At 39.2% G+C, this 13,365-nt stretch overlaps 1 protein-coding gene across 1 annotated transcript in view; it reads left to right on the top strand.

Annotated features, from left to right (window-relative positions):
* The window catches only part of ap3b1a (adaptor related protein complex 3 subunit beta 1a), a 231,454-nt gene extending 219,819 nt beyond the window's left edge, over positions 1-11,635 (top strand). The window contains exons 26-27 of the mRNA XM_076284918.1: positions 10,034-10,172; positions 11,158-11,635. Of these exons, the coding sequence (XP_076141033.1) occupies positions 10,034-10,172; positions 11,158-11,302 (284 nt within the window). The 3' untranslated portion in view covers positions 11,303-11,635. The remainder of the gene's footprint in view (positions 1-10,033; positions 10,173-11,157) is intronic.
* The last annotated feature ends 1,730 nt before the right edge of the window (positions 11,636-13,365 follow it).

Here is a 13,365-nt window from a genome sequence, read left to right on the forward strand (position 1 = left end):
TCCTGCGTTTCTTCTACGGCTGCAAACGGGATTCACTCGCCGTTAACCAAATATTTCTTTATTAGGGCAGGGCAGGCTTTTCTGGCTATTAAATTATTTCTAAACCAGTCTGCTAAAGTCTGTAGTAAAGTCTGTGTAGGGTTTTCCAGCTCCATTTCTTTTTACGAGACACCCTGCTCACTTGAGACCTCTGCCGGTTGTTGCAGCGTCGTTGCAGCGGAAAAATACAAATTAAGGTCGCGTGATGCCGCGTGATCCCGCGCGCGGACCGAGAGGGAAGCTGGCCAAGTCGAAGCACTGCCCACTGTAGTGCTTCAACATTGTTTCAAGTGGCTGGAGTCTGAAAACACATGGTCCTTTCTTACTCATACTTTGTAGCTCATCACTACTTGTAGGCGGGTCGATATACGGATCAACGTCAAAAAAATTTATACAAAAGGTTCTTATATGGATTCTGGTACTGTTGGACATGCTAAATAACATACTAAAAATCTAGTGAAATCTGACCTTGGGAAAGGGGTCATTTTCAAAATGGCCGCCAAAATGGCTGTCAATAGGTTAAAATGGCTATATCTCAATTACTATTCAGCCTACAGAGGTGAAATTGATGTCAAATTGTGGTCATATTAACTCATTGAGTGCCAAAAACGTAATATTAAGTTTTTCCTTCCCATGCGTTGAGTGCCAAAAACGTAATATTACGTTTTTAGATTTTTTTTTATATGTGATTTTGGGAACTCTGTGATGAATGGAAATGAAATATATGACGAATGGAAATGAAATATATGACTATCGAAAACTCATGAAAACGGACATTTTATCTGGACATTTTATCATAACTTGGTTGCCGCTTTGGGTCGAATCAGTGACTCATGCACGTCAGCTCAAAACCAGGCCATTTTCGTGGGTCTATCACTAGGTGGCAGTCTCGCCAGGTCTCGCTGATCACGTCCTTTACTGTCTATGATCACTTCCCGGAAAGTTTACAGGCAACACTTCATATTTCATGAAAGACGTTATATCTCCATTTCTAGAAAAAAAACAGGGATTTTGATGAAAACTAGCCACTGTTTAGCTTGGGATTTCTCAGGAACAGAGGCGTGTAGAAATACACGGTTTGCACCCACTGAGAGCTTAAACCTTTTAAACAAGCCATTGTATGTGTTCATAGCTATAACACAGAATATGCTGTGGCTGTACAAAAATCATCAACAATGGTCTAGATTGCTGGCACTCTAGGACAAAGCTTCCGAAAACAGCTTGGCATTCAATGAGTTAAACAAGAATATGATTTTAAATGGTAATATTGAAAATGTTTCAATGCTCTACCTTTTTCAGCCATATATTAAAATCAATGCGTTTTAATACAGAGCAAATGAAATACAGGATTATGAACCATCTCCATGGCATGAAGGAAGATAAGACATGTCTTAACTGGTGTTATATCTCATCTAGAGGTTATATGCTTTTAGAAAATATATAGTTTAGGGTGTTTAATCTGTTTTGCCTGGACAATATAGGCTAAAATGTATCCCCTTTACACTAGATTCGCCTATACAGAATAGGCAATGCATTGTTCATGGCATGGAGGAAGATGGGACATGTCTTAACTGGTGTTATATCTCATCTACAGGTTATATGCTTTCGGAAAATATATAGTTTAGGATGTTTAATTTGTTTCCCCTGGACTGTACATACCAAAAAGCTGTACACTAGATCCGCCTATACAGAGTATGTGTTATGCAAAGTCTGGTGGAAGATGGGAACATAAGTTGATTGATGTTATATTTCATGTACAGGGTATATGCTTTTAGAATATATATAGTTCTGGCTGTTCTATGACTTTAGTGAACCATAACCCATGCATAGGCATGCATTACTTGAATTTCCCCTTGGGGATCAATAAAGTATCTATCTATCTATCTATCTATCTATCTATCTATCTATCTATCTATTATATACTTGTGTGCATCAAATGCATCAAATGTTGTCATCTATCATTAGGGGGGAGCTAATTAAACTTAATCTTAAACTATATTTATTAGTATATCAGAAATAATTACTATATCATTATTCATCATCCATCATCCTCCAGTCCTCTGGAAGGAAGTTGTGCAGATTGTCACATTGTTCATTTTGACATGTTCCACAGGCAGCAGTGAAGCGTAATCCGTATCTACATTAACAGAAGAGTGTCTTGCAGAAATGCACAGGTACAGCGGATAACTTTCAAAAGCTGTGAAGCTTACTAGCAGATTCAGTTGGAGGGAGACGTTCTAGAGTTACAAATAATGACGCAAAGACAACCTTACTACTGAGGGTGTTGTGCCGTAATGTTGTAAGAGAGTCTGTGGACTTCCCACCAAAAAGTACAGCCATCACTTGGTATCTTAATTCACCAATCATCTCTGTTGTCTGATTGGGAGTAGTGAAGGCATTGGCACATGACTGAAGGACAAAATATCCTCTTCTGGAATGCTGTCTTTTGCTGACACCAAAGATCCTAGAGATTAAAGATATGATATTTCAACTTCATTCTAAAAATGTGTTTAATGTCGACTTTAAACGACATGTTGGGTTTGGCTTCTCATCATGGCAGAAATATTTGTTTTCTTCATGTGTCACCCTAATAGTCTGTCGTATGTATGTGACTGAACTGATAGAAAGTTGTGAAAAAAAAGTTGAATGAAATGATATCTATCGTTCTCTATGGTTTAAGTAGACTGAATTGGCAGCATGGTTGTAAAGTTGTGGAAAAGGAGGGACTAATTACAATTCAATAGATTATAATTAATTCATGACCTCTTGTTACGCCACAACCATCTTTTTAGGGTGGCATGATTTAATGAAGGATTGTGTGACATATATGATTCAGTGACCTCTAAATCTGATTAAACACGAAAAACACTTTCCTAGGCTGAATAATGCTTCAGATATCCCAAATTAGCTTCTGGTGGCCATCTTGGACGCCATCTTGAAAATGACCCCTTTACTGGGGTCAGATTTTACTAGATTTTTAATATGTTATTAAGTACATCTAAAGGTATCATAATCAGTTGAAAAACCTTTTGTATCAATTTTTTTGAGGTTAGGTTTTTTTTTCATAATTGACCCGCCTATTGGGTCAATTTTAAGTTATTTCCCTTATCTTTATTATGACCGCCATGCCAACGAAGCGGCAGTCATATAAGTTTAGAGATTTTTTCTTCCGTTTTTTTTTTCCTTCAGTAATTTTGTGTCAACAACTTCCCGGACATTGAAAGACGGGGCTGCACGAAACTTGGTTGGCATGTAGCCCCACGAGAATGACACAGAACCATTGATTTTCATTTTGATCCATGAGAGAGGATGAAGGGTTCTTAGGCTACTTTGTTTTTCAGACGCTTCCCATTGTAATAGACTGTATTAGACAAGGCTACATATACTGCATTTATTTATTTGTTAGCCTACATGAATGTCGTGTAGGGCTGTAACGATACACCAACCTCACGATTCGGTTTGTATCACGATTTTTTTTTTTGGGGGGGTAGACATTTTATTAAATAACATTTTAATAAACCTTAAAATGGAAAGTTAATGGAAAGTTACCAAATATAGTGTTTTTCCCTATAAAGGACTAGGAGAAAGAAACAATTGTGTGTGAATCACTTTCACAGCAATAAATGCTCAGTTTCAGGGTCTGTGCTGTTTGCTTTTGATGCTTGCTGTACGTATCCCCTTGCAAAAAATAGTACAGTTAATTTATACTACAATTAGGCTACAGTGCAGTATAGTATTTAAATGTCCAAAATACTGCATTTCTGTAGTAAAGTACAGTACTATGCAATACAATGCAGTTTTTTGCATCTAAATACTGCATTCCCTGCATAAGAACTGCAAATATTTTCTCCAAAACTGCAGTTTTCATACTCAGAAATCTGCAGTTAGACACTTGAAGTAATGCAGTTATTTTTTTTTGTAATGGTCTGGTTGTGCTATTATTCTCTTATTATTTTAATACTTTTTCAAACGTAGACTATTTTAAACAATAATTTTAATACTTCATATAGGCCTAATTTACGATGTCTATCTATCTATCGATCTATCATCCATGCAGCACAGCGAAAGTTATCAAAGTTAATACATTAGCAGACATCCCAAGTCTCCCGGAAGTTCCGGGAGTCTCCCTCATATTGATAGCGGCTCCCTGACGCCCGCAAATTAGATAAAATCTCCCGGAATCTAAAGTGAGCGATCAAGAGCACGCATGCGAGACCGTATGTGCATCTGAGTGTAGCGTGCACACAATGGGAGAGAGAGAGAGAGTGAGAGAGAGAGGTGGTGCATGTGTGCCTGAGCGCATCCAAGACAGAGAGCATTCTTTCAGTGTAGGCGGGCTTTAATTTCTCTTTTCTCCCGAACTTAATCAATCAGTTAAGTAATAGGAGCGTCATAGCAGAGTCAGTGCCTCAAAAAAAGGAAAATGTAGGCTACCCTTGTCTCTAGAGTAAAAAATACCTCCCTGAAATGACTTTTTGCAGGTTGGGATGTCTGCATTAGGCTACTTTCCATTTTGCATACGTTCAGTTGTAGGCTATCTATAACTTAAGCTTGACTGAAATATTGTAAAACAATTTAGTTCTTTTAAACGTGTATGGGAAGAGTGATCCTCGCATGTTTCTGCTGAAAAACGGCTAGTTTCATCCCGAGCTGTTATTATGAACGCATTTAAAGATGCGGTTATTTTTTTCAAAAATGTAGCCAGTCGCCCGCATTCAAAAACATGCGATTATATTTCACAACTTTGCGAAGTACTGTGACTGGAAAAGGCTGGCAAGCAAGCAGCAAACAGATCAGGGGATTCACTTCCCTGTTAGGTAGGCCTAGACTAGGCCAGCAACACGCGCTAGAGAGATGCATGTTGACATCAAAATGAATGCAAGTTTACCCGACTGGTGTTCCCGTTGTTCATTCTCGTGACGTTTCTTCCAAAGGCGATTCAAAACGAGTCAGAAAAGTCGATAAAAAAAAACACATATATATTTTAGTATATTCCTGAAGGGGAACTGTACAGAAGGATGAACACCACCACTATCACTAAAATGGTTACTGTATGTGTAATGATAGCAGTGGCGGCTGCTGGTCTTTTAAAGAGAGGTAGCTCATTTTCGGCCTACATCATAAAAATTGTCCATTTATTTATGTAAATTCTGCCCTACGTTCCTGTTCAAGAACATGCTCTGTGACCCTGTCGTACCAACTAGGCGTCTCTTCCAGTGTCTTGACCAGTGTCCTCTCAATGGCCAGCAGAGTGGGTGTAGGACTTGAGCCGCTTTAAACAGGAGAAGCTCCTTTCTACACCTGCAAATGTAGCTCCAATTGTTGCCACTAATGACCACAGTTTGTAAAGCTGAGGCATTGCACTGTCCAACTCCTTGTCTTTAGTGAACACCAAGTAATCACACAGCTTTCCCCCCTGTTACACTGCAAGTCCTGATCCGAATACAGTTCAGACCTCAGTCTCTGAATCAAAGTGATGGCCATAACTTTTCAGGACACTTTGGAAGGCCTCCTCTGGAAGTACTTGTCTTGTCATCTAAATCATGCCCATGCAACTTAATCTTGCACTTGCATAAGTTATGGTCACCTTACACCAACCAAATCTTTCAAGAATCTTTCCCAAATCATGGCAAAGTTGTTTGGTGTAAGGATTCTTAGAAAGATCTCCAAACCCCACCTTTGACCAAACAACACATCCATGAGATGGTTTCAAGAAGCATGGCCATCCCATACAGAAAAATAACATTCACATTAGTGTTGCACGGTGTATCGATACTAAAAAGGTATCACGATGCCTTCACGCAAAAAACGATACGATTTTCGACGTTTTTAGAATCGATACTTTATTAAAATAATAACGTTCTGTGTTTGTGTGAACTGCTGCTCTCACTGCTCCTTGCACGCATCTAGGCAAGTGGGCGTGTCAAGCAGGCAGCTCTGAGTGAGTGAGTGCGCAGCCAACGTCAACATAGTTCTTTGCCGACAGTCCTCGGCCTTGTGGATAAAACAAAAGGTGAAGTGAAATCTGCAACTATTTTGGATACATCGCGAATAGTGAAGGCAAGCCATCAGGTACACAGAGGCCCGTTTGTAAAATATGTTTCAAAGTCATTTAAAAGCAGTAGGCTACGCATGGAACTTGGCTAAACACCTCACAGACATATCCCAACATTTTTAAAGAGTTCAAAAAACAACAGGTTAATGAATATGCTATAGAAAACACGACTACATGGTTAGTGCCAAGTTCTTCTCTTCTGTTTTAGTCTAGTCTCAAGTGAAACGAGTATATGGTTCTCTGGGATAAAGCGAACCTTCCTTCATCAATGCATTTTGACGAGACATAACGAGCTGTAATCATTTTGACGAGACATAACGAGCTGTAATCAGGGTGCTAACGTGATGAAAGCGCAATGTTCACGCTAGAATAACATTACCATAACTTGTAAACAATCTATTTCATGTTCGGTCAGTACTACTGGTAATATTTGTCATGGCATGTAGACTGCAATTTGTTTAATAATTATTGGCCAGATGGATAGGATACCCGAAATGCGCTAATTAAAGGCCACAGCATATAATACCACCAAAGCGTGTTGAGTCCTAATAATAATAGCGGCTTATTGTTAGCAAATCATGTTATCAAAGAAATAGACGTAATGTAGGAATGCACACAGATATATTGCAACAGGTAGGCTAATGGTGTAGGCCTATCTGACGAAGACCTGAGTGGTTGGAATGTCATACTTGTACACTGGGCACAAAGAAGACTATCCTCACATTTTTACCTTTGCAACTGTCAAAGAAATCCCATGAACTCGGGAAGGCCTAGGGTAGCCTATACTGTAGATGGCCTAAAGATTAGACCCCTCTGCATAGCATTCAGTGATTTGCATGCAGCAATTTCAACACTGACCTTGATCTAGCCTAGTCTGGCTATTTAAAGCTACTTTATTGTCAAAACAACACAATGTAAATCAACTATAACAAACAATAAAGGACTTAATCACACAAAGTAGGCCTACTATTTTACTGACTATAAAAAATGATAATTATGTAGGTAGTTTAGAACCCAGAGTTGACCTGCACACTACAAAAGTGCACCGAATTCAACACAAATGATTCAATACACTTGGAAGAGGTATGAGTCCAGATATCTTAGGATTTCGCCGTAGTATCGCTTCAGTATCGAGCATCGTGATATTTATGGCAGGTATCGTATCGAAGTCATATTTTTGGTATCGTGACAACACTAATTCACATATGCAGCTTGAACATATTCCAGTTTAAGAAGATCTATCATATTTCCATCTATGTTAAATAAATACATTGTCCTGTATTTAATCAATATATTGTAAATATCAGTAAATATTCAATATTGGCCACTTTCTTATATTTTCTGCATATAATTAAATATATTCAGCAGACAAATATATCCTAAGTTGGGTTCCACATACACCACCAACATTGTAGCCTACTATTTATTAAATATAGTGTAACCATCTATTCAAATATACGCTGGATGCAGCTGCATTGTGTGATGTTTTTTCCCTTGATTTTTCTGTATGGGCAGCAGTACATTTTCTGCACTGCACTTCTAGTCAGCTAGCTAACTTTGTCATACCAGGAGAGCTGAAGAGACCTGTTACTTTGCCCCCTATCTTTTGCACTAAAGCAATCTTAGGTGTTGATCTGCTGTTTAATTCTTAGTTTCTCCTCAGGTCGACCATAATAGAATTGTCTGCCATCGTGTGCAGTTTGCTACGACACTAGCCTAGCCTTCTGAATGGATGAACAAACGAGCGAACGGTCTAACAAAACAATATTAAACTCGAAGGAGGAAATGTGGGAATTAGGTTAAACTGAAACAAAGAAATGTGGTGTATAAGTGTTTGAAATGTACGATGAAAATTGGCTAGCAATTTCGCCAAGCAAAACCCAATACATTTGCAGAAGTTTGTATTTGGACTACACTTGCAAAATCCGTGATGGACTGAGCAGGCCAGTGTTGCCAGATTGGGTTGAGTGATTTCCCCCCAATCACGTTCAAAAACCCACCCTCCTCTGCAAAAAAAATGCCCCAACAACGATTTTGTCATAGAGAACCATTTAACTCAAAATTTTATTTGCCTGCCTAAAGCTTATTTTCCCCCGCCTGACGAAGTCAAAAGAACCCCGATTGGGCGGGCACCCTCTCAATCTGGCAACACTGTATGTGGCTTCGGTGACTTTTTTTATAGTACAAAATCGCTGTCAATCAAAAGGAGACGCAGTTTTTCCACAGACCCTCATCACGCAGAAGCCCGGACACTGAGCGTCCGTGGGCGGGACATACTCGCAGCATTTATCCAATGACCGTCTAGTTTCAAAGCACTGAAAAAAACTGTTCAAAGCAGCCCCATTTAAGTCAATGGACGCTGGGCTTCAACAGGAAATGCCATAGGGAAATGCACTGTGAAGATACGGGTATGAGAAGGAAATCGAGTCAGTCGACCTGCTATATGCAAGGGGGCAGGCGAATTCCCGGAAGTAGAAAATCAATGGAGGCGGGAGGGACCACCTCTCTGCTAACCCCCATAGAAGCCCATTCATTTTAGGATTTTTTTGAAATACCATAACTTCATATAGCATAAATCTTGTGCCGACATTGTAGCTTCTGTATTATCTACATAAACAATACAAGGCAAAACAGACTCGACTACCTCGTACGTAACGTTAGGTTCCCATAAGAAGAATGTTTAGCATGTCCGGTTGTAGGGAAGCTTAACGCATCGTAGGGAGATAACCGTATTGTTTGGATAAGAAGCTCAGTCCAGCCAGCACTGAAACTCATGAACAAAGCTATGTAGCCTACAATATCATTGTATGGTAAAACATTGCATAGAGACAAGTAAACCTACTGGGGGAACCAACTGAAAAAAAACTTTCAATTTGTCAGTGCCCTCCCATTGAAAACGACGGAGTCTGTTCGTCCATTTATTTTACTGTCTATGGCTACAGAATATGTAGCTGATTCTGAACGAACTCTATACTAATACTGTCCTTACTGCTTAGTTGTGTTTTTATATTATATACTTTAATTAGTCTTTCTGCTGTTAAAGAATGTGTTGGTGTTGTATGTATGCTGCTGAGACCTTGAATTTCCCCTGGGGATCAATAAAGTATCTATCTATCTATCTAATATAACTAATGTATGTGATGAATAAATCTCTCTGAACTCAACTCTTCTGTTCTAATGCATTTTTAGTCAATAAAATGTTAACACAATAGTATATATTTGACCATTAACTTTTTGACATTTTAGGGGAAGCTGAGCTTCCCTTGCAGTCTTAAAGAAATTGCCTATGAACCATAGATTGTAAAAGTATGAACCTAGTTGTGAAATTAACAGAACTTATGCCGTTTATAATGAATGTAGAGAGCATACGTTGTCCAGATACTGGTCTTTTCACATTTACATCCAGGTTATCAGTGAAGTTACGTGTGCTAGTAATGCATAGCAAACTAGCAAAGTAACAGTCGCTAGCTAGCAATATAGCTTAGTGACAGCGATGAAATTCTTAACAATGAAATTGGGGAAATAATACATATCAGTTCATCTTTACACCCCTAATAAAGAAGAAGCATCCAGCTAAATTATTTTATTTGTTCATTCACACATTTATTTCAGAGATCTTAATGCTATTGGATGCTACGAGTTGCTACTGCTGTGCTGTAAGCCTATGGATCTTAGTCTTAATTACAACCTATGTAGAGCTGCACACTTGTGTCTAAATGGAACTTAATCTTGCTTCAGTTCACTAATTTGGCTGTCTGCCTGTTGCACTTAGATTGGTATTCACAGCCCTTATAATTTCACAAACTTTTCTCTGATTCTTAACTGTCCCCATTGTATAACATAGGATTGTCTCATTTAAAGTTTATTTTGTACTTTTTTATCATAGAAGTTTGTTATTTATTGAAATGTTTTGTTAAACTACTCTATGCTCTACCACAGGAAATTTGCTTGGTATGAATGAAACCTCAGCAACAATCACCCTGATGTCAGAGAACACATCAGTTCGGCCAATCAGCAGAAAGGTGGAGACAGTAGCCAACATGTGTGTGGTTCCATCTAATGAAGATGGTATTTTCAGGTCAGATGAACTCACAAAAAAAACACATGAACACAGAAATGCATGGCATTTACTCTCTTCATTCACATACACTGCAATGTTCAACTCCCCTGAAAGTCATGACCGTTTTCACTTAATTTTCACAAATCAGTATTTTCATTGAGAACACTTATGCTGTAGTGTAGTATATTCCTAAAGCTTCCGTAAGTTATTTGTCAACTAACAATAAAATAAAATAAAATAAGCAAACAATCACAAACAACAGCAATAAAAAAAAAAAAAAAAAAACAGTCCTGAGCTATCTGCAAGTGGGGTTAGGGGGCAAGTGTGGGCAGTCTTCCCCACACAATAGCACAATCCCAATGCCCCAGTGCAGTAAAGTAAGTAAACATTTATATAGCGCTTTTTGTATGCAACCCAAAGTGCTCCACACACAGACATAAAGATGTAAACAAATTAACAATTAATTTAAAAAAGTGAAAACAGACAAAAACAAGATGCCAGATGGAGTGGCGTGACTCGCCAGTGACGGGGACATTGTGCTGTTGGAGATGGCGTCATTCGGATAAAACGTAAAACCGAGGTCATAAAAGATCTCATGCCACTTTTGCAAATATTAGGAGTTTTTCTCAGTGTTCTGGCTAAATAACTAATCTGGCTCATTCCATCTGGCCACCTAATCAGCCCCCTACTGTAATTTGCTGATTGATTCCCTCACTCCCCATCTCAAGCTGGTGTCTGGTTAGTGTTCTGGTGCAAAATAGCTGCTATGCATCACCCAGGTGGGTGCTACATACTGATGGTGGGTGTACTACGGTTTCCTCTTCTCTGTAAAGTGCTTTGGGTGACTGTAAAAGCTCTATATAAATAACATTTAAAGCCTGTTTTATGGTTCTGTGCAGGAGACCACCATAGCCTATGCCATTGCATTTTTTCAGTTGTGTGTTGCTGTTACTTTGGAAGTGTTTGACTCCATTAACTTTGCATTTCATGTGTTGCTTCCTAGGTTTGCAGCAAAGTTGGCCAGTAGTGGGGCTCTGGTTCTGGCCAGTGTGGAACTGAAAGCTAGCACTGCACAGTTGAGAGTCAGCACAGAGAAGGCAGTCATCGGCTCCATGCTGCTACGAGACCTCAAAATTGCCCTGGCCTAGCCCAGCAGATCCCCCATTTGGTCCAATTCTCTGCTCTTCAAGTGCTTTATGTCCCTGTCTTCCAAAAAAAAAATCCACATGAAGCGTTGAGAAACTTTTTTCAATAAAAATGTATGTCTACTATAACTATAAGGCATAATCAGTGAGTGGCATATGATGAATGTCACATCAGACATTTCAGTGCTTTTATAGCCAGATAATTTGAAGTTGTGATTTATAATTCAATCTATGCCTAATCTTATCCAACAGCATTCCTCACCTGTTTGTTTTTGTACCGAACTTGTATGGTTAAAGTGCCTTCCTGTGAAGTAAAGATGGTGCAATTATAAATAATTCTTGTGTAGAATCTTTATCAACTCAATTATTGTTTTTTATTATTATTAATTAAGTATGCGGTTTGAGACAAAGCCTCTGTCTCTCTCTATTAAAGGAAAATTCCGTTTTTTTAGCACTTTAAGGCCCTTTTCTGGTTTGTTTTGGATGAACTAGAGTGGTGGACACCGACATTTTGACGATTGGTCCTGTCTCGACTTTTCTGACTCGTTTTGAATCGCCTTTTCACTTCTCAGGGTGGTTAGTGGAGTTCGTTGACTATTAAAAGCATAGACATAATATACATAGACGCCGCATTGGCTGCTGGAAACAAGAAATGCGGCCGCCATCTTGGACCGGTCATACTCCTCGTTGCGTTGCAGCAGAAAACACAAGATGACAGCACTGTGCAGCATGTTCCTGCTCAAATCGGCGGACCATACTCGGGGGATTTACTTTTCACAAGTAAGATTTAACATTACCGTACTATTGGTTGTATTTTGTATTTTCGAACAATGTGGCCTGTATCATAGCTACATCTATGACCTTTGCAGCAAAAAAAAACTGCGTGAAAATCTGTTCGGTATTCAGTGAGATATGATTAATTAAGTGCGCTGACAGCTCATCGCACCGGCCAAACAGATTACACTGAGTGGAGTGGATGACCGGTCCAAGATGGCGGCTCCACGTCTCGTCAGCGCTAGTAGGGAGTAGCGGTCGATGCAGCGTCTATAGTATATTATGTCTATGATTAAAAGCAAATATATCGGCGCAATGTATTATTCGTATTTGAACCTGAAGCATAGACGGTGGCGCAGTAATATCAATGTGCAATGACAGAAATCAATGGGATTTTACAAAATGCCAAATAAGACAGAAACTGTATTTCGCTACGCTACTTGTTTTGGAACATCAACGAACACCACTAACCACTCGGTGAGTTGCACAGTTTTGAAAACGAACGTTAAGGGTTGTTTTAGGACATGTTTGAGTAGCCTACTTGTATGCCCATTGCCAGCCACCCTGAGAAGTGAAAAGGCGATTCAAAACGAGTCAGAAAAGTCGAGACCGGACCAATCGTCAAAATTTCGGTGTCCACCACTCTAGTTCATCCAAAACAAACCAGAAAAGGGCTAAAGTGCTAAAAACCGGAATTTTCCTTTAATATCATTAAAGGTGTGATTTGTAGGATTGTTACCGAACGTTCTTTAGGCCAAAATCAAAACACTGGTGAACATTCTCAAGACTACCAGACGCGAGCCTCTTCTGGGTTGCCAGATGTAATGAAGACTTAGCTAACGTTAGTTGACCTGCAGCTGCTTTAACGTTTCTCCAACCATGACCCAGCTACACATTACGGAAACAGTGAAAACAAAAAATACCTCTCTAACCAACGTAACATATTTAGCTGAAGTTAGCGATGCAGATGAAGTTTAGCATAGGCTACCTGTTGTGGATAAATATGGCCAGCTCTGTGTCAGACTTGATATTCTTCGTTTCACGAAGACGTCACCATCTCAGGAAGCTCCTCCGATGTCCACTTAATTTGTTTCTTGTTTTAATTTTGGAAATTTGCCTGCCTCTCATAGGCGTTCATGACTACAACTGACAGCTGTTGACAGTTGGCCTTTGCTAATTTGGCAACCCAAATAGGAGGACGCGCTAACCCATTATTAATACGCTATTCTAGAATTAATCGTTCAAAACATACACGAAAATTCCAAGAGATTCCGCCCCGTAACTCATTTTTT

The sequence above is a fragment of the Alosa pseudoharengus genome, unplaced genomic scaffold (assembly GCF_046254945.1).
Source record: "Alosa pseudoharengus isolate Yale_2024_CS ecotype anadromous, Long Island Sound unplaced genomic scaffold, YU_APseudo_1.1 YU_APseudo_1.1_scf_14, whole genome shotgun sequence".
Taxonomy (NCBI): domain Eukaryota; kingdom Metazoa; phylum Chordata; class Actinopteri; order Clupeiformes; family Clupeidae; genus Alosa; species Alosa pseudoharengus.